At 36.5% G+C, this 20,217-nt stretch overlaps 1 protein-coding gene across 3 annotated transcripts in view; it reads right to left on the bottom strand.

The window, feature by feature from the left end:
• The window catches only part of LOC136036486 (sterol regulatory element-binding protein 1-like), an 88,548-nt gene that overhangs the window by 51,471 nt on the left and 16,860 nt on the right, over nucleotides 1-20,217 (bottom strand). For all 3 annotated transcript variants that reach the window (XM_065718749.1, XM_065718751.1, XM_065718750.1), the window contains exons 4-6: nucleotides 8,315-8,444; nucleotides 5,651-5,877; nucleotides 1,390-1,686 (exon numbers count right to left, since the gene is read on the bottom strand). In XM_065718749.1, the coding sequence (XP_065574821.1) occupies nucleotides 1,390-1,686; nucleotides 5,651-5,877; nucleotides 8,315-8,444 (654 nt within the window). The remainder of the gene's footprint in view (nucleotides 1-1,389; nucleotides 1,687-5,650; nucleotides 5,878-8,314; nucleotides 8,445-20,217) is intronic.

Here is a 20,217-nt window from a genome sequence, read left to right as displayed (position 1 = left end):
TGATGAATGACCACTGCTATAGAAGTCAATTTACTACTAGACCAAGTATAAACCATTGGAACGAGCTCTGTCAATAAGTACATTGTTAACTTTTTTTCTACCTGGGTTTTCAACCGGTCCTCTAGTCTTCTAGGCCACCCGTGGAAGAAGTAGTACAATGAAAAGACTAGCTGAGACGAATTATTCCCTTAGCTCCTCCTTAGCCTCCTCGACCACATTGTAAGTGAAGTGGATTCTGCAAGCCCCAATTTTCATCAAGCCACTTTTGCCACAATTAGTCCTTTTCTTTCACTCAAAAATTCTGAATTCTTATTTACATTAAGTCTGTCAGAAATAAGAGTTACGATATTTTTTTTTAAAGGCAAACATGCCTGTCAACAACCTTCCTATCCGTCTCAAACCAAACCAAACTGTATACAAAGACAACATAAGATTCTCTCAGTTCGGATAGCAAAAGCTACCGAGATTAAGGGTAAAATGCTTAATTCACTAGATATATGAAGTTTTGAGGTGAAATAGGAAATTCACCATGTACTCTTGTTCCATAAATTACCCAAAAGTCTTTATTGACATGAAGCTGCCCAGAAATTTGATTCTACGACTCTTAACACTTGTATCAGTTCGGCTCCCCGGCAGTCGTCTTTGAGACAGGAGAGATTAAAGTGTTTTCCTGACTTTCCAGTCTTCATCTGCAGTCTGACTAATAAATATTCTCAACTGATTCGGGTTCAGTTTCACTATGGCTTTATTTTTGTGTCACATGCTGGTCTACAGCCTGGAAATCTTTTGCGCGGCTTAACATTTTGCTGCGAAACCGAACACATAAAGCCACTTCTATCAGCGAGACTGATACACCACTCGAGATACAGGTGACTGGTAGGGACTTACTACTTCAACCAAGACCGATCAGATTTACTCTTGCTTGTCGTAAACAAGACTACAATTTTAACCTGTAACATTGAAAATTGTATTTTAGTCTATTTGAACAAGTGTCCAAAATAGATCAAGAGGCAGGGTCCACCTTGAATGAAAAGAATTCAAGATAGGCCATAATGAAACAGAAATCACAGAAAGGACTCCAGAGCCAAGAAGCTTCAATTTCTTTTTTTCTGCTTTCTTTTCAAATTTTTTATTCTTACCAGTAGTTAGTAAGCTTTCAATGATAACACTGTAGCCACATCTTGGTTCAAGATATTGTAAAAGTGACTTTTCCCATCCATAAGTGACAAAAAAAATTGTCTTGGAATGACAAATGGGACAAAAAAGTGAATTTGCAAACAAAAGTGATTGCTAACAACACGATCAACCACATTGTTTGCCATGCCCATTTTACAGGCTGAGAAACTATCTTACCAGAAAGTATGAACTTGCTATAAGGAAATGCCTTACCTTGGGTTCAGCTAGTTTAAGCCTCTTCTTTTCCTTGTAATTCGTTGGTGAAACTGGTTCGACATCAGAGCCAGAACTGAATGGAGATGGAACATCAGAAATATCTGAGTGAGGTGGAGTCACTTGGCCACATGATGCTGAGGTATAACGTGGCTGTGAGCTAAGCAAATCTTCAATCCTTGGGCTTTTGCCAGAGGCAGCACGAAGTCGATAGTTTTCATCTCTCAGTCTTTCATTTACATTTTGAAGATATCGGATTGTATCAATCGCTTTTTTGAGGATCTGAGATTTGCTTAGCTGAAAGAAAAAGTGGGACATTTTGAGCACTGATTTAGGTGCATTCGAAAACAAGAGTAGGTTAAGTAGAAACATTTTAAGCATGGATCTAGAATGAATATTTGGTTAGTTTTTACTCGTATGTATACAATCTATCAAGTCCAAAGGTAAATACTACAATCTTTTAGGTTTGGGAGAGGGGCATTCGTGGTGATACTAGAGAGGGGCCAATCTCTTCTGTACGCAGCTAGATCCTTATTACAGATTTGACCTAAAAACTAGTTCAGAACAAATCAGACTAGGACCGACAGGTAAAGACTGAATAATTATGTATCTACAGTGAATGTTTAAAACCCCACTTGAAATAATCAATTCCCAATAGTACAACTCCTCTTGCATCTCGACCCCCCTCTCTTACCTCATAGAAATTCCATTTCTTTACTCTCCATTGCTCTACCAAGCAATTTGACTAAAAATACTTCCGTCTTTTATATTGAAAAACAATTCAGTTCCTCCATTTCAAATTTTGTCTTCCTACACCTCTACGGATTTGTTTGTTTTGTTTGTTTTATTTGTAAAGTTAAAGTATTACATACTCTTTTCCCTCGTTTCGCTGATATATCCTTGCTTTTCGTCATATACTCATTTTCTTGATTCGGAAATGCAGAATTTAGATCATCGAAACTTGTAAAGTAAACTGCTTTTTTACAGTCTTTGTTTCTATTGTAATATTGTGTTCCACACGTTAAAACCACGGACACAAATAGGTTTTTTAGACAGGATTGGCGTTTAAATACTTACTTTAAGGGGAGGAGGGTCGGATGCATCGAAAATTCTATTCGTGGTATAATATTTTACTACTGCCCTGTGATAGGTTTTTGGATCGATACTCAAGGGGGGAGGGGACATTCCCTGCAGTCCTTCTTGCGTTAGGTTTTCGAAATAATCAAAGGGTGACCCGCCTCCATCTTGTCAAGTATACTCTTAGCGCCGATTTAAACTAAAAATTTAAACGAAAAAAATACAGAAACAGGCTAAAAAAAATAGGCTAAAACAGACCCGTAGCTTCTATTTTACACTTCAGAATAACTAGACGCAACAAGAGATGAAATTGTCAGGAGCAGCGCTCTAAAAGTTCCAAGTTTAAATTTATGAATATTTTTATGCTTTGCTCTTGGTCAATATTGAAGGGGAGGTACCCATATCCTCCCGGCTTGCATGCTTCCAGGCCAAGAGTAAAGAAAATCCTCCTCCTTCTCCAACTCCCCTATCATCTCTTCTGTGTTAACATGTTCTGTATGAAGAATCAAAACCTAAATGTAAAAATGAAGACACAAACACAGAGCAAATCAAAAAGGCTGGGTTTAGGTTTATCTACCCGTGACACATTTTAGCAGGAACGGCAAACACGTAAAATCTTTAGGGTAATGGGGCATCTGAATACTTCTTTCGGGGGGTTTTATAGGCTTACAAATAGTATTTTTAGATCTAACGCCTGAGCCACATCATAGTCACATCTGTCGAAGAGATCAAAATTGTGCACGACTACTGCGCCAATTATGCTTGCCGTTTATAACTTCACGAGTTGAACATAGTTCAATTTTCAAGCATAAATTCCTTGACTGACCGATCAGTGTCAACGTCTAAGGCGTACTTTTTAAAATCAGAAAAGATGGAAACTTAGAACAGTGGTCCTTCTATCTGCGAGAGGAATCTGACTAAGTTAAGAAGACGTAGTATTAGTAAAGAACAGTGAGACACAAACTAGTTGGTGAAAAACATTTATAAAACCAATAGTACGACCTAATCTGCACCACAAGCCTTTCAACAAACAAATTCAACAATACTAATAAAATCATACCCCTAGAGGCAAGAACACATTCCTGAATTATTTATTTACACCCCCCCCCCCCATCCCATGTTTAGACTAGCATATGTGCTACAGTAATTTATTATATTTGTTTTCATGTTATTTTATTATATTAAATTATGATACACTTTATAGGAGAAACATGGTAGTGGTGTTAATCGAGCAATGATTGATCGACCCCGGATAACACTGTGTATGTTTACATTGGCAGTACTGGTATTTAACCCATTTGGGCGTGTTTTCGAAGTAATGTACGCAGAAGATGAAATGCAAATCAACAAACATTCATCTAGAAGAAATCTTAAAAGCATCGGTGAGATTTTTATAGTTTTAATTAAAAAATAAGACCAATAATAATTTTCACGTTCCGATAACACGTATGTCACTTTCAGTTGTTTATTTTCTGGGTTGAATTCTTGTATCTAAAATTATTACCGAATGTGTCGGATACTTCAGCTTTCTTATCTTTTGCTGAAAAAGCTTCATTTGTTATGGAACGAATTTATTTTAATCTTACTTAAAAATAACATTCAAAATTAAACGTCCAATTTCAGGAGATCCAAATTCAAATAATGGTGGCTACATAAAACGAAATAGTTTTATACATCAAGTATATATATATATATATATATATATATATATATATATATATATATATATATATATATATATATATATATATATATATATATATATATATATATATATATATATATATATATATATATATATATATATATATGTTTCTATTGAATAAAACTATTTCTAACTAGTGAAAACCCTTTGAACTAATTTCTTGCAATTTTAATTTTCCACTTTTTAAATGCAAGTTTACGTTAAAATCAAGGACATGCGCAATCATTCATGAAAATTTTTTTTTTTTTTTTTTTATCGACAGACGTGACTCTGATGTCGCCCGGGCATAAGTTTCATCGATTTCACAGTGTTCTTTGAATCGGTCTTGTCTAGCAGGATGGGGGACCTCCACACCCAATTTAGCAGGTGTTAGAAGATAGCGCACGTGTAAGCATTCGAATAGCTTCTGTACAAAAGGTGTACGGATAATCATCATATTTGGTGAACGCTAGTGAAGTTATTCTTCCATCTTAGTATCACACTGGACTGCAAATTATACAAAAATGCTTAACATAAGGAGCGATAAAAATCGCAGGTCTTTGTCGCCCCTCAAAAACCTAATTGCCAAAAGCCAAAAAAGAGAAAGGTTCAGCGGAACAAAGGACCCCATGAAAGCATAAAACCGTTTCCGGTTTCAACTCCAATCGTTTCCGACGTTACCACGTTACCGCATCATACAACCTACTGATTTATGAAAAGGGCCTAGTTAGAAGAAGTATATGGAAAAGCACCAACCGTCTCCTAATATCTGGTAAACAATACTAAATCTAACCCGCGAAAAATCTTATTACTAAAAGCAAAAAAAAAAGAGAAAGGTTCAGCCGAACACAGGAACCCATGAAAGCATTAAAAATCCACTTAAATATAACTCCAATCGTTTCCGTCGTTACCACGTTACCGCATCATGCAACCTACTGATTTATGAAAAGGGCCTAGTTAGAAGAAGTATATGGTAAAGCACCAACCGTTTCCTGATATCTGGTAAACAATACTAAAGTGAATCTTGCCCACCAGCATTAGACGGACTAAAAATGATACTATAACGCTTAACGGTAGGAGCAATAAGGATCATAGGTCTTCGTCACTCGCGAAAAATTATATCATCAAAATACTTACGAAATGGTTCTAGTTGGGCAAGTATTCAAACAGTTATATTATCAAAGTAAGGTGTTAAACGGTAATACTATTACAGCAACTGTGACACTGCAGTGAACATCACATCTAAAGACTCGGTAGGTAATGATTAAACCTGCTTGATACAAAGCCCTCTTTTCCGAGGAACGTCCTCCCCTGGTTTAAATCCAGCCAAGAAACTAAAATTGATTTTCACCATTGTGTTGACCTTAGGCAGCTGTACGTTTTATTAGCAGTAGTAATAATATTTTCGAAAAAAAAGCATTTCAATGAATGACTGTGCAATGAAAATTTGACTAATTAAACATATAATGACAAAACTCAGGAAATCAATGCAAGAGTTACCTTTGAATTTCCATCTGAAACCATGTTTTTCAGCTCCACCATCTTGTCATTAATATTTGATCGATACCGTCGCTCAATAACATTGTGCGATGACTTTCGCCACTCACCATTTTTGTCGCGTGGACTGTCGCCGTAACCATCAGATATGCTACTATCATTTGAGTTTCTCGTGCTTGGTGTTGCTTGGATTGTATACAACTGATCACCGTTCAAAATAAGTGGTAAACCTAGAGGAAAACAAATGAGAGCCGAGTAGTGGCTTGGTCAGAACCAGGGCTGCTTACTGCTGAGGTGCAAAAATTAAGAGTGCAAATCAAGGCCAAAAACAGTGATTTTTGAAAAAAAAAATTAAGAGTGCAAGTCAAAAAATTTGCATGCGCAACGGTGCCACTGCTTGCGCGTCACCTCTGAAGTATAAAAGAATGCATTTCAGAGGAAACGTGTGCAAGTTGGCAACCCTGGTCAGAACTACATTCAGATTGCTTCAGTAGTTAAATGTCTTAGATCTTTCAGCTCAAGTTTCATGGTTTCAGTCTTGTTTGTGCGCATTAAGGGTGTTACCGTGGAGATCACTCGAGACCCTAAAAGTTTCCTTCGCAGGAACCATAAGGAATCTCAATTGAGCAATATTTAAATCAGATTTGAACAATTGCGTTCTCAATGGAAGGCTGTTTGGTTAGGTACTTTACGTGCATCTTTTTTCATAGGCTATATAAAATGATGAAAAACTTACCTTTTTTTTAAAATATCCGCAAGCACAATCGGATTACATGAAACTTTCAGAGGTCATATTCGGAAATGGTACAGGACACAAATTACGTGTCAAATTTCTAGAAAAAACCGACAAAGTAAACAATGTGGCGGATAGGCGACGATGGAGGTAACCCCGGGTACGTGTTTGGGGGAGGTCCAACTAAAGATATGGCAAATATATGCTATAGAGCATACTTTTTACCAACAATTTCACGGATATCCGGTGGCCTGAAAACCCCCTCCAGTTACTAATATTCGTTTTCAGGATTGTGCATTAGAAATATTAAAACTTAGAGTTGTGACCTTATATATTATCTTATTTTTTTTTCATTTTTCAAAAAAACTTAAATATACCGTGTTTGGGCATGTTGCATGAAAATTTACATCTTGTTTCTCAGTAAGCGATTTGATTTGAAAACATAATAAGATGAATAGCGAAAGTACAAGGTAAACTTTAAAGGTACATGGATTAGAAAAAAGAAGCAGAAGGATCCGAAACAAAAACTACTACCCAAATTGATGATTTTCAGGCAAAAGTTTTAGCTTCTATCATTTCTCATACACTGCAAATAATTAAATGACAAAAAATTACTCTGGTCCTCTCACTTTCTTCTGTGTAAACCGATCAGGGTAACATTGTGAATCCATCTCTATTTCATGAATAAAAGCCTTGGAAGCAATTTTCTCGACCCGTGGAAGTGTGAAAATAATTTACTTATCATGAAGTATCAGTATTATTTATTCTATTCTAAATAATCTCAAAAGTAATCCCTTAAAATACTCAAAGTTGTGGCAGTAGAAGCCAGTAACTTGAATATGAAGGTGAATTAAATTAATTTTAGTTCTGCTAGCGTTAATTTTCTTCCACTGGGCAATTTTTCCAAACCAAATTATACCTATAGAAAATAAACAAGAACTACCCCTCCCCCTTCCCCGTGCACAATTCAGACGCGACATTTCAGTTGAAAAGATCAAAATGTTTGGTTGAAAATTAAAAAAGAAAGAGAGAAAAAAAAATCCAATCTGATGACAATCAGATGCCCATTCTCGTGCAAAGTGATCGTTGACCTATTGACATTTTCCAAAGCGAAAATGATTGAAGCTTTATACAAATAAGGCTAAAAAAACTAAAAGTTTGAAACAATACATTTAGTTACAAAAATAAAAGTTTTAGAAACAAAATTTAAGCAAAAAGTCAAACCTTAATATGAATAGAAGTAACAATTCGTTTTAAATTCTAAATAATATTGAAAAAAAAAATCGGGCAAGTTACCTTCCACCTACTGCTGCATGGTGTTTAAAAATTAGAAAAATTTCTATTTCAGCCATTTTGAATTTCAGTTTATTCACTTTCAACCTCAGAGGTTCAGAAATAAACTGTGGATTTGATAACAGCCTATTTTAACATTAACTTGTGAAACCTGATAACAGTCTGTCTACTCCCGAGCAAAGTGATAGAGTTTGACTACAGAATGGTGTTTGAAAAATTACGATGAAATATCTATTTAAGCTATTTTTAATCAAATGAATAATATACGGGAGGAGGAGCGTGCGTAAACACACCCGGTGATTGTGCAATTCGACCTTATTTCTGTTTTAGAAATCCTTCCATTACAATGTTTACGTACTAAACTAGATCCGCGTGGTAGTTGTCTTATCTTAGTAATTTTAGACAATAGCTACTTTGTAAAACATAGGACTGAATAACCAAAAGTAAAAAAAAAGCAAAAAAAACCACATAACTATCGAGTACCTCATGATAAAAGAGAACTCACAAGATCATGGCAAACAAATAGTATAAATCAGAACATATCTGTTTTACTCTAATACCTGTGTTGTCTAGTCAACATCAGAAAACACACTAGCTATTTAAGAGCCAGAAATGCACTATATAGCTACAAAATTTCTCACCGGTAGTCACGATGGTAGTAGTTGGGAGGCTTACTGAAGTAGTTGACGCGGATGTGTACGTCACCACTCTTGGGATATTGATGGGCTGAACTCCACCTCCAACAGAGACGGGTTGAGGAGACGGTATTGCCTAAGAGGGTAATTTAAATTAGCCAATGAATTAAAATAAAAGCAGACCTAATTTTCGCAATAAAGCAACCGTGTTTTTTTTCAACCTCTTGTCAGAACGAACAAAAAGTCGAACAAAGTCAACACTGCCCTTAAAGACCGATATTAAGCATTTTGATTAAACACTTTTTAATATAAGGGAAATATTTCCGCAAGCAACACAAATTGAAAAGATAGGTTTTTCTGGAAAACAAAAAAAAATTGTTTGGGGCTACTAATTTTTTTTTCATCCTCAGTAATGGTAAGTCCAATCACTACAAAAATCTTTCCCGCTTGAAAAAGCGTTGACAGGCCTGCAAAACGTTAATGCTGATCCTAATTCCAAACATGTTAAAACAAAACAGGGCGCTGAAGCTGTTTAAGACCCAAGAGAATTAGAAAGTAAGGCAGAGGTCACCCGGATTCCAAATATTTTACCAATAGCCCAAGTTCCAGCAAAAGACCGTAAATTACGTCAAGAAAAACGAACGGGCAATGTCGATAGATGAACTACGGCTGACATGTCTGATCGAAGACAAATTTCTCTGAAATGTTCCGAGATTACTTATGAAAAAAAAAAAAAAATCAGGAAAAAATTACTTCCAGGATTACTCCTGGCAAAGCGGAATCGGTATGGGAACATTATATCTTCTTTTTGGTAAATCATGTTTCCATTTGGCGTTTTACTGAGAAATTGAAGAGTAAATCAACCAGTGAAACTGCGAGAAAACCATTTTCCCCAGCTGCATTGGCTCATTTACTTTCTACTTTGTCTCTGAAACTCTCTCGAGCAATCTCTCGATTGCTTAAGCCTCGCCCCATTCAGCACTATCCTGATGACACAAAACGTGGACACAACCACCGACTACCATTTAATTTACATATTTTTGTTAACAGTAGGCTAGCAACTGCCTAAGATTGTCCTCTTCGGCCAACCGTCTAGGACTAAACGGAAAGCAGGTCGTCCGCAGTTCGGATGGAAGGTTTTTACTGTTTTAAAAAGTAGAGTTAAGAGAAAGAGTCAAACTTTAGCGTAAAGAGCGGGGCGTTGAGAAGGGAACAATCCCTTTCGTATACGGAGTAATTTCTGTTCGTTTTAAGTTTTAATATCTTTCCTTACTTTCAGTTTAAAAAACTTTTTTTTTTTTATTTAATCCTCGAACAGTGACCTTTCTATGAGAACAGAAAAGAGGGCAGACTATTTTGTTTATCGTCATGTTGTCAACAGAGAAAATCAAACCCCTTTACAAGTTGGTATTACTCTAAACAAACAGTAAAATCCTCAGTTGTATCGACAGGGCTCTCATTCGTTTAACCACAAAGCATTGTTCATTCTTCTTTTTTTTTGGGGGGGGGGGGGGGGGGGGTAGTCAAAAAGACATTTGATTTGATAAACTTCATAAAAGGATTCCAAGATATCAAACAAATTAGAATTTCAGGGGGACTTAGACCCGAAACCCTCTGCTAACATTCCTGCAATCAAGCCCCCTATTTAATATTTTAGAACTCCGCGTCTAGATTTGTAAGTTCTGTAAATCAGAAAGTTTCTTTTGTCCCCATATTTATCATAGATATTTACAAGCGACGGTCACAGCCATGTCTAACCAGACCTACATGGGTTAGTATTTGCCTGCAAACATTTATTTTCAGGCTAGGAAGTCTGGCTAAAGCTGCCTGGAAAACGAGGTAGATTTTGTTAAGAAAAACAATTGATTCCGCTAGATGTGGCAAGTCTAGGCACACTGGTAAAACATTTTCTCATACTGCTAAAGCAATCATAAAAAGGTGTGTCGTCCAGATCATCAAATTTAATCAAGGCCTAAAATGTAAAATACCCCCCTCAAGAAGGGACATCTTATTATATCTAAGGACATCGACTCTCTGTATCTATACACACAGAATAAAAAGCATCATGTCTTCAGCAATAGCTGCAACCTAGTAAAGAGCTAAAACACAGCCCATAACAGCCAAACTTTACAACGCACTTTGAAAAAAAAAATCCGTGACTTAGGACTGATTTAGGTACGGTAAGTACTATTTAGGTCTATCTTAAATGTTAGAAGATTTCTGTCGAATAATTTCGAAGAAGATCTAGAGAACTCTCAAAGATGACGGGAAAATGAGATTAAATATACATTAGTAGAATCCTCATGGTCGAAAACCCTGTCCCAGAGGTTTTTAGCCCCCTCTCCCTCTTTGAAAATCCGAGAAAATTGCATTTTAAGGCTGAATGTCACCACGGTGTCTTTTTTTTCGGCACGTGCGAGACACCTGACCTTTGTAGAGAGCTTTTTAAGGGTTCACTTGTAAGCTACTATTCATATCTTGTGCTTTTTATAAACTTTGTGATAAGACAAGTAAAATCCAATTTTTTCATAAATAAATACATTTTTTGGTTTTATCTCCATAGTATATCTAATGAAGTTATGGTAGATGAAGTCTATACGGCTTTATTATACGGAGTATGCTACGTCAAGTCACGACATTCTGCTAAAATGTCTCAATATATAGAGAACAATTTTAGCTGCATTAATAAAGATGATAGCTTCAAAAGTTAAATAGCTGTCTTTATTAGCTCTTTATTAGGTTTCAGCATGTGTTTACATTTAGAGACTAGGTCAACTCTTGTCCTAGGAAGTCACACACTTAAAGAAATCTCGTAGGCCTACATCAGTTGACACGCGATATGCGTGGTGGAAGTGTAACACGCGCAGCGAAAGAAATGACACTCCAGGATGTACGCCAGATGGCGGTGAGTGAGCAACCCCTCATCAAATCCCCAAAGTATTGATAGCAGGGAAGTAAATACCTATTAAACGATCAGTAATTCAATAAAAAGTTATACAAGAATTGCTAATTGGTCTGACAGAAAATACGCTTACGTTTACAAAAGCAGACCAACTTTTCATTTAAAGCTTATTCAACTGAATTTCCTTATAACTAGTTTTTTAGTTAATGTATGTGGTTAGAGTTGAATGATGTTTGAGTGACAGGTTCTCATCTGAGAGACACTGACATGCTCAAATATACCATGCACTTATACAAGTATATAATCACAATTCGTAGATAGCATGATTCGCAGATCCCGCCTTTAACGAAAAACCAAGCATTATTTTTGGGTTGAACTGACTGACACGCACATTTGATAATAATTGGCAAAAAAATCTTCATTTGTAACGAAGATTACAAATGACCAATACTAATTCAGAGTGTCAAAGAACAAAATTTGTCACACGCAAATTTAATACTACTAAAACAAGAGCTAAGAGCTCATATGGCACTCGTGATGAGGCGAGAAGAGCTAAGAGCCAAGAGATCATATGGTATGAGCTCTAACAAAATTCTATGAATCAATACATTGATTTAAAAATGAAAATAAAAGGCTTAATGCCGGTCAGGATTTAAAATAAGAGCTCTGAGTCACAAAGTCCTTCTAAATATCAAAATTCATTAAGATCCGATCACCCACTCGTAAGTTATAAATACCTAATTTTTTCTAATTTTTCCTCTCCCTTTAGCCCCCCAGATGGTCGAATCTGGGAAAACGACTTTATCAAGTCAAATTGTGCAGCTCCCTGACACGCCTATCAATTTTCATCGTCCTAGCACGTCCAGAAGCACCAGAGTCGCCAAATCACTGAACCTCTCCCCCCAACTACCCCAAAGAGAGCCAATCCAGTACGATTTTGTCAATCATGTATCAAGGACATTTGTTTATTCTATCCACCAAGCTTCATCCCGATTCCTACACTCCAAGTGTTTTTCCAAGATTTCCCCCTCCAACTCCCCCCAATGTCAAACGATCTGGTCGGGATTTGAAATAAGAGCTCTGAGACATGAATTCTTTCTAAAAATCAAATTTCATTAAGATCCGATCATCTATTCGTAAGATAAAAATACCCTAATTTTCACGTTTTCCAAGAATTCCGGTTTCCCCCTCCAAGTCCCCCCAACGTCACAGGATCTGGTCGGAATTTAAAATAAGAATTTTAAAGCACAAGATCCTTCTGAATATCAAATTTCATGAAGATCTGGTCACCTTTTCGTAAGTTACAAATACCTCAATTTTCAAAATTACCCCCCTCCCTCCAATTCCACCAAAGAGAGCAGATCCGGTCCAATTATGTCAGTCACGTATCTTAGACAGGTTTTTATTCTTCCCATCCAGTTTCATCATGATCTCACCGCTTTAAGTATTTTCTAAGATTTCCGGTCCCCCCAACTGCCCCCCCCCAATTACGCTTGATCCAGTTGAGATTTAAAATAAGAGATCTGAGTTACGAGGTCCTTCTAAATATGAAGTTTCATGAAGATCCGATCACTCCTTCGTAAGTTAAAAATACATCATTTTTTCTTATTTTTCAGAATTAACCCCCCCCCCCCAATAGATCGGATCCGTTCCAATTATATAAATCACGTATGTAAGACTTCTGCTTATTTTTCCCACCAAGTTTCATCCCGATCCCTCCAATCTAAGCGTTTTCCATGATTTTAGGTTCCCCCACCCCAAACTTCCCCCAACGTCACCAGATCCAGTCAGGATTTAAAATAAGAGCTTTGAGACACGATATCCTTCTAAATATCAGATTTCATTGAGATCCGATAACCCGTTCGTAAGTTAAAAATACCTCATTTTTTCTAATTTTTCAGAATTAACCCCTCCCCAAACTACCCCAAAGAGAGCGGATCCGTTCTAGTTATGTCAATCATGTATCTAGGACTCGTGATTATTTTTTCTACCAAGTTTCATCCCGATCCCTCCACTCTAAGTGTTTTTCAAGTTTTAGGTTTCCCCCCCCCCCAATGTCATTAGATCTGGTCGGGTTTGAAATAAGAGCTCTGAGCCACGATATTCTTCTAAATATCAAATTTCATTGAGATCCGATCACCTGTTCGTAAGTTAAAATACCTCATTTTTTTCTAATTTTTCAGAAATACCCCCCTCCCAACTATTCCAAAGAGAGCGGATCCGTTCCGTTTATGTCAATCATGTATCTAGCACTTTTGTTTATTTTTCCCACCAAGTTTCATCCCGATCCCTCCGCTCTAAGTGTTTTCCTAGTTTTAGGTTTCCCCCTCCCAACTCCCCCCCAATGTCACCAGATCCGGTCGGGATTTAAAATAAAGCTCTAAGGGACGATATCCTACTAAACATCAAATTTCATTGAGATCCGATCACCCGTTCGTAAGTTAAAAATGCCTCATTTTTTCTAATTTTTCAGAATTACCCCCCCCCCCCCCCCCCAACTACCCCAAAGAGAGAGGATCCGTTCCGATTATGTCAATCATGTATCTGGGACTTGTGCTTATTTTTCCCATCATCCCGATCTCTCCACTCGAAGTGTTTTCCAAGATTTTAGGTTCCCCCCTCCAACTCCCCCCAATGTCACCAGATCCGGTCGGGATTTTAAATAAGAGCTCTGAGACACAATATCATTCCAAACATCAAATTTCATTAAGATCCCATCACCCATTCATAAGTTAAAAATACTTCATTTTTTCTATTTTTTCCGAATTAACCGGCACCCCACTCCCCCCCCCCAGATGGTCAAATTGGGAAAATGACTATTTCTAATTTAAGCTGGTCCCGTCCCTGATACGCCTGCCAAATTTCATCGTCCTAGCTTACCTGGAAGTGCCTAAAGTAGCAAAACCGGGACCGACAGACAGACCGACAGAATTGGCGATTGCTATATGTCACTTGGTTAATACCAAGTGCCATAAAAAATAGGCTGAATCTAACTTAGACACACAGATTAAGGTAAATTTATAGCAAACCATATAACTGGCTTTCGTATAAAGTGAATATACCACTCGATGCCTTTTTTTTATGTTCTTTACGAATATAATAATCGCTTCTACCATAAATTCAAATTTAAGCACTTTTTAAGCTCTTAAAAATGACGAATTTTCAATTAAAGAACGAGTTATCCGTCGTTTCCGACAGAATAATACTACGTATTCTCCGCACCGTTTTCGACAAAATAATACTATATTTTCTCAGCGCTAAAATTATTTATAATAAGGTTAGTTTAGGTTATGTTAGGTTGGGTTAGGATAAAAAGTGCTTAAATCTGAATTTGCAGTAGAAGCGATTATTATATTCGTAAAAAGCATAAAAAAGGGCATCGAGTGGTATATTCACTTTGTACGAAAGCCAGTTATATGGTTTGCTATAAATTTACCCAGATTAGACCCTTTGGCATAAAAACCAAGGGTATATACCACTCGAACCCGTCATTCAAACTGAGAGGAAAACCCATCAGATTATTTTACTGAGTGGGGGTAAGGTTATCAGGTACCCTCCTTTTGGAGCACATGTCCTCCTTTTTAACCTATGTCAACCCTCTATTTTCAAAAAAATCAGGTGTGTCCACTTTATTACTTTTACCCGATACAAAACACTTGCACAACCATGATTCCCCGACAGAACACTAAAAGTAGTAAAAATGTCTATTTATAAAAAAGAATGTGGCCTATAACATTTTGCTAAAACAAACAGGTTTCTTTTGCTGTGGTATATTCAGAAATGGTTATTATGTTTCCTAATTTTCATTGTTCTTAGTATTTGTTAAAATGCGCTATGGAACAATAACGTATTACCATGTTGCTCATTGATATTATACATAACTGGTATGTATATCGTTATGAACTAAGTTTCACCTGTACCTGTTACTTTTTTTTATAAAATTTAATGTGTTTGTGATAATGTGTTTATTTTTACAAATTGGCCTCTTAGAAATGCCAAAAACAACGAACACCCTCCTTTTTTCAGATGCCTTCCCTTGAAACATTTTCAGGTAGTGAGGAGGTCCAATACTTCAAATAGGGGTAGATTTCCAGCCCAAATATCAAATTTTCATCCATTTAGCGAATTCCTTCAGTTTAGTATTACTCTTTTAACCTTATGTGTGGAGATATGTATATCCACCCAAGATATTTTTCTACGACCTTTCTGTTAAAAAAAGGTCACTAACAACTAATCAAATGAATTTTTGGGAATGGTACCGAGATTTCTTTTTTTTCCTGGCAATAATATTAAACCTTTGATGGTAATGAACGGTAAGTAAATACACACCCTTATAAATGGAAACCAAAACAGACTTCCTTGCGTTTCGCAAACAATGCCTTCCATAACCCATGAAAAAATTCCTTTGTCCCTAGGCAATTTTCCCCCTCCAACCTTGCCTCCCATGTTCCGTCTAAACATAAATCCTCATCTTAACACCAATAAAATGTTCAACTGAATGATACAGAAGAACTTTCGTCCCGTATTTCGTTGACATGTTAAGTAAGTGAATCTCCTGCCCTCAACCCACAATTTACCTACCAGGTTTTTTAAAGTTACTTCGCAAATTTCGAGCCTTTTTTTCTCTTTCCCTCTCTCTCTCTTTCTCGTTTTTTAATTTTATCCTGTATTTTTTAGTCACAAGGACTAGACTAAATTTTGTACTCGTGCTTTATTTTCTTAATTCTCTTCTAATCCTTCGAGTTTTAATGGTTTTTGACGCTTTTGTGAGTTTGTACGATCTCTTTGACATTTTGTCAAAGTTTTTTTTTCCTGACAAGCCCTATTTTATTGGCTAGTTTTTTTTTTGTAAACGTAAATGACAAAATAATATAGTTATCGAAACAATTTATTTGTTATGCTGATTCCAAATATTCAAAAATTTACTAGTTCTGCATTAACTCACTAAAAGTTAATAGCATAAAAATATTTGAAAAATCAACCGAATTGTGGTAACGAACTGTAAGTAAGGAACAATTCGGCTCAATAGTAACCCAAAGTCACAAAACCAGAATCTGGATATCAATAGGTATACCAAAAGAATCAACTTATTAATCTCATTCCAAATATATAAGATACATAAAGTTTAGTGTTACCAATCAAAAATTACGAGCCTGAGAAAATGTGCCTAATTTTTGAAAGAGAGAGGAACACCCTACAAAAGTCAAGGAATGTTAGCGAAAATCGCACCATCAGATTCAGCGTACCACAGAACCCTACTGTAGTTTCAAGCTCCTATATACAAAAACGTGTAATTTGGCATTATTTTCTAGAAAAAGGTCGCGAATGCGTTTTTTTTCAGGAGTGATCGTACCGAGATAATAGACTTGGGAGATCGAGAGAGGGTGCATTCAAACGGAAATTAAAAGATTCAAGCAGAAACCAAAAAGGTTGTAGAGCAACTAAGCCCCCTTTTTCCCTGAAGTTGTCTGATCACAATTTTGATGGTCATTTTGTTCAGCATAGTTAAAAGATCCAATAAATATATCTTTAGGGGTAACATAGACCCCACACTTCGTGAGAAGACGCCTGTAAGTTATGAAATTTGCCCATTATTTACGTATAGCATTTGTTATTGGGAAGTATACAGACATATTTCAGGGAAGATTTTGTGCTTGGATGGATTTCCGTAGGTAGAATTCTCCATAGGAAGTGAAATTTCCGTGTGGAGGGGTCAACTTTCCCGGGAAAATTCTACTCTAAAAGAATTTGACGGACTTCCTATACGAATTTCTTTCTATTTGTCTTACTTTCTCTTTACCAACTCAATTTTGCATGTGAAGATATTCTGGGGGAATTATCCAAGGGCTTTTTTCAGCACTTTTAGATTTCCGAGAAAAAATTTCCACGGACAGCGGGATTTCCGAAGGGATCGATAAAATGATTCGAAATTAAGGTCTTTTTCAAATGAAAGTATGCTAGGGAGAATTTTTCACGCTGAATCGTCCGCAAAACATTTTCAGCTAGGATGGAAACTGTCCGGAAGGAATTTTACGGAGGGATGTGTTCTACGAGGGAGGAAATTTCCACGGAAGAGTTTCACATGAGGACAGGGGGATTTTTCATGGAGGGTAAGCTAGACTTACCGGCATTATTTGTAAAAAAGAAATTAAATAAAATGGAAAAGCTTTTTTAACTGAAAGTAAAGAGCACCGTTTAAACTCAAAATGAACAGAAATTATTCCTTTTATGAAGGTCTTCCCCCTCCTCAATACATCGCTGTTTACGCTAAAATATGACTGTTTGTTAAAAAAGGTTAAACAAGTTTTTTTTTTAAACTGAAAGTAAGGAGCAACGTTTAAACTCAAAATGAACACATTAGCTTGACTTAGTACACGTTTTTATTTCTGCCCATTTAAGGCTTTAATTTGTTCTTAAGATTTTTTTTTCGTGTAAGTTTATTTTTTATTAATTAATTAAGGAGGTAACCCGTTGGGAGAGCAGTAGACAAGATTGGCGTTCTGCTTGGCAACACAGGGCTCTGGGATCAACCCCCTCTGCAGCCAGGTTTGGGCGACAAGGCTTCTATTTGTCTTTATAAAAAAAAGACCTAGGAACTAAAAGGTCCAGTCGACTCCCTATGCGCCAGCAACGGCACCAGAGGATCTTTATGTTTTATTCTATATTTTTACTTAAATGCAGTTGTAACTTTACATTCAGCACTAAACATATTGTTAACCGCCATGGAAAAAGTAGGGTAGCTTAATAACAGTGCTACTTGGCCCCCCCCCATTGCACTTCCTTGCTGAAGGGCCAAGGAACGGAGATCAGTACCACCGGTAAGGACTGTAATAGATCAACGCTGTATTGCTTTATTAATGCTACTTGACAGTGTTCATGACCACTGAAATTTGTTGGCAGATATTAAAATTTGTTGGCAGATTTGGCAGCTTTTGGAATTCTGTCGAATTCTGCTCCTGACAGCTTTGGAACTGTTTCCATGTCTAATTGTTAATTTGAGCTTGATGAGCTATTTTGAATTAATTATATTGAGTTCTATAACAGTTATTTTAAGCCCTCTACGTAGTTAAGAAGGCTCTCTTTACTCTAAATGAGGCTACAATAATATCTTACTTAACTTAACCATATTTTTTTTTTTTTTGCTAAATGGACTTTCTGTTGTATTTAGACCACACTTTAGAGCTGTTTTGGTATACAGTACGTAGAAATTTCAATAACTGCGACTAGGCAATGACATGGGGTTTCATCTTAAGGTGAGTAATACAGGAAATATAAGATACTGACGGAAAAACTACAGAAACTCCAGCATGCCAGCGGCCACAGACCTGAACGCTTCTTCCCTCTTCTTAAGTCCCTGATTACCCTTACTACATTTTTAGGGACTGTCTTTTCGTGAACATTAAGAAGAAAATTTGTTCATTGCTCAATTGGAAAAAAAAATCACTCTTTCTAATGATTTAAGTTTCAATAAAACAGAATATCTCCATCTCCGGTACAAAACGCAAGAAGTTAAACGGCTTTTCCAAGATTTTCGGGAAAGTAGATAATTAATTCAGATCTCTCATCTAAGCTCTACAAGTTATGGTAACACCACCCGATCAATTCTAAATAGTTTGATCAAGCGAACTAAAGCAATTTTAGAATGAAGGAGACATGGAGATTGTTTGAGGTACCCCATCCTTTTAAGAACACTGTAAAATTTGTTATATTGACAAACCAGCTGTGCAAGAGAGTAATCAACTAATAAGAAAATACTTATAGAAGTATTAAATAAAAAATAAGAAAATACTTACATAGTATTAAGTCACAGTCCTTCTCTTTAGCTTTTATTATAGACCTACTTGGTTTCTCACGATGTAAGATATTTTCGTACTTGGTGCGTCATGACAGTAGAAACTTTTGTTGCACCTCAAGTATTTGGGGGTGCCGATATTTGCATTTGAGATTGAAATGCTCAAACCTCAAAAAATAAAAATTTAATAAAAAATTTCACTTATTTTAATAAGGAACTACAATAGTAAAATTTCGCTTTAAGATAAAGAAATTAGCAGTCTAGTAAATATCAAAAGATCAGTCTAGTAAAAACAGATAGGCACATGAATTTATGGACAATGGTGCCATATGCTTATATTTACGTTTGAGATTAATATTTTCAATTTCATAACATCGCAATAACAAACATATTTTTATTTATTTTAATAAGCAGCTATAAGTTTACAATTTCATTAAATAAAAATAAAAAAAAACAATAAGATATTACAGGTTAAAGTCAATTAACAAGTATACGGATCCCCGCGCGCTAATCAGTCCAAGTTACGGCAACTCAAAAGAAACGAAGGCCAACTGCGAGGGATAAATAGCCCAGCATCAACCGGAGTAAGGCATGGCCCGATACACATATAAGGAGACAGATACACAGACAAATGCTCCCAGAATTGGAGAACCCCCTAGAGACGACCCTCTGAAATTATATAACAAAGTGACCAATGGAAGCTAATGTTATCTCCCCACCAACGAATTCACACATAAATATGTTGTATGCCTTCAGACTCATGACCATTACGGAATCATTTAGGGAACTATTCTAAAAGACTAGACGATGATATTAGAAGTCATTAGGACCAAAGCATGACTGTCCAAAACCAAGAGGCATTGACCCAACGTCTCATAAAGTGTTAGCTTTTCACCTTTGCATGATATGATAGCCCATAGTCAGGCAACAGGGACCAACCCTCCCTTCCTCCCTGTAACCAACTTTGCATGAACACAGTTTGTACATCTTTCGACTCAAGAAAATTGAGGGTTTATTTAGGGAATTGTCCTAAATACTACTACTACTACTACTACTAACAACTCAGTGCAGCACCAAGCCGCCTGAGGCCAACACTGCTACGCATGCTTCTCCTCCATCCCAATCTATTCAAAGCCTCCCTCTTTTCACCCTTACAGAAAGTTCCCATTTCTTTTAAATCATTCTTTAAGACATCCTCCCATCCCAGCTGTGAAC

This window comes from Artemia franciscana, chromosome 15 (assembly GCF_032884065.1).
Source record: "Artemia franciscana chromosome 15, ASM3288406v1, whole genome shotgun sequence".
In the NCBI taxonomy this organism is placed as follows: domain Eukaryota; kingdom Metazoa; phylum Arthropoda; class Branchiopoda; order Anostraca; family Artemiidae; genus Artemia; species Artemia franciscana.
This window is presented reverse-complemented; position numbering and strand designations above follow the sequence as displayed.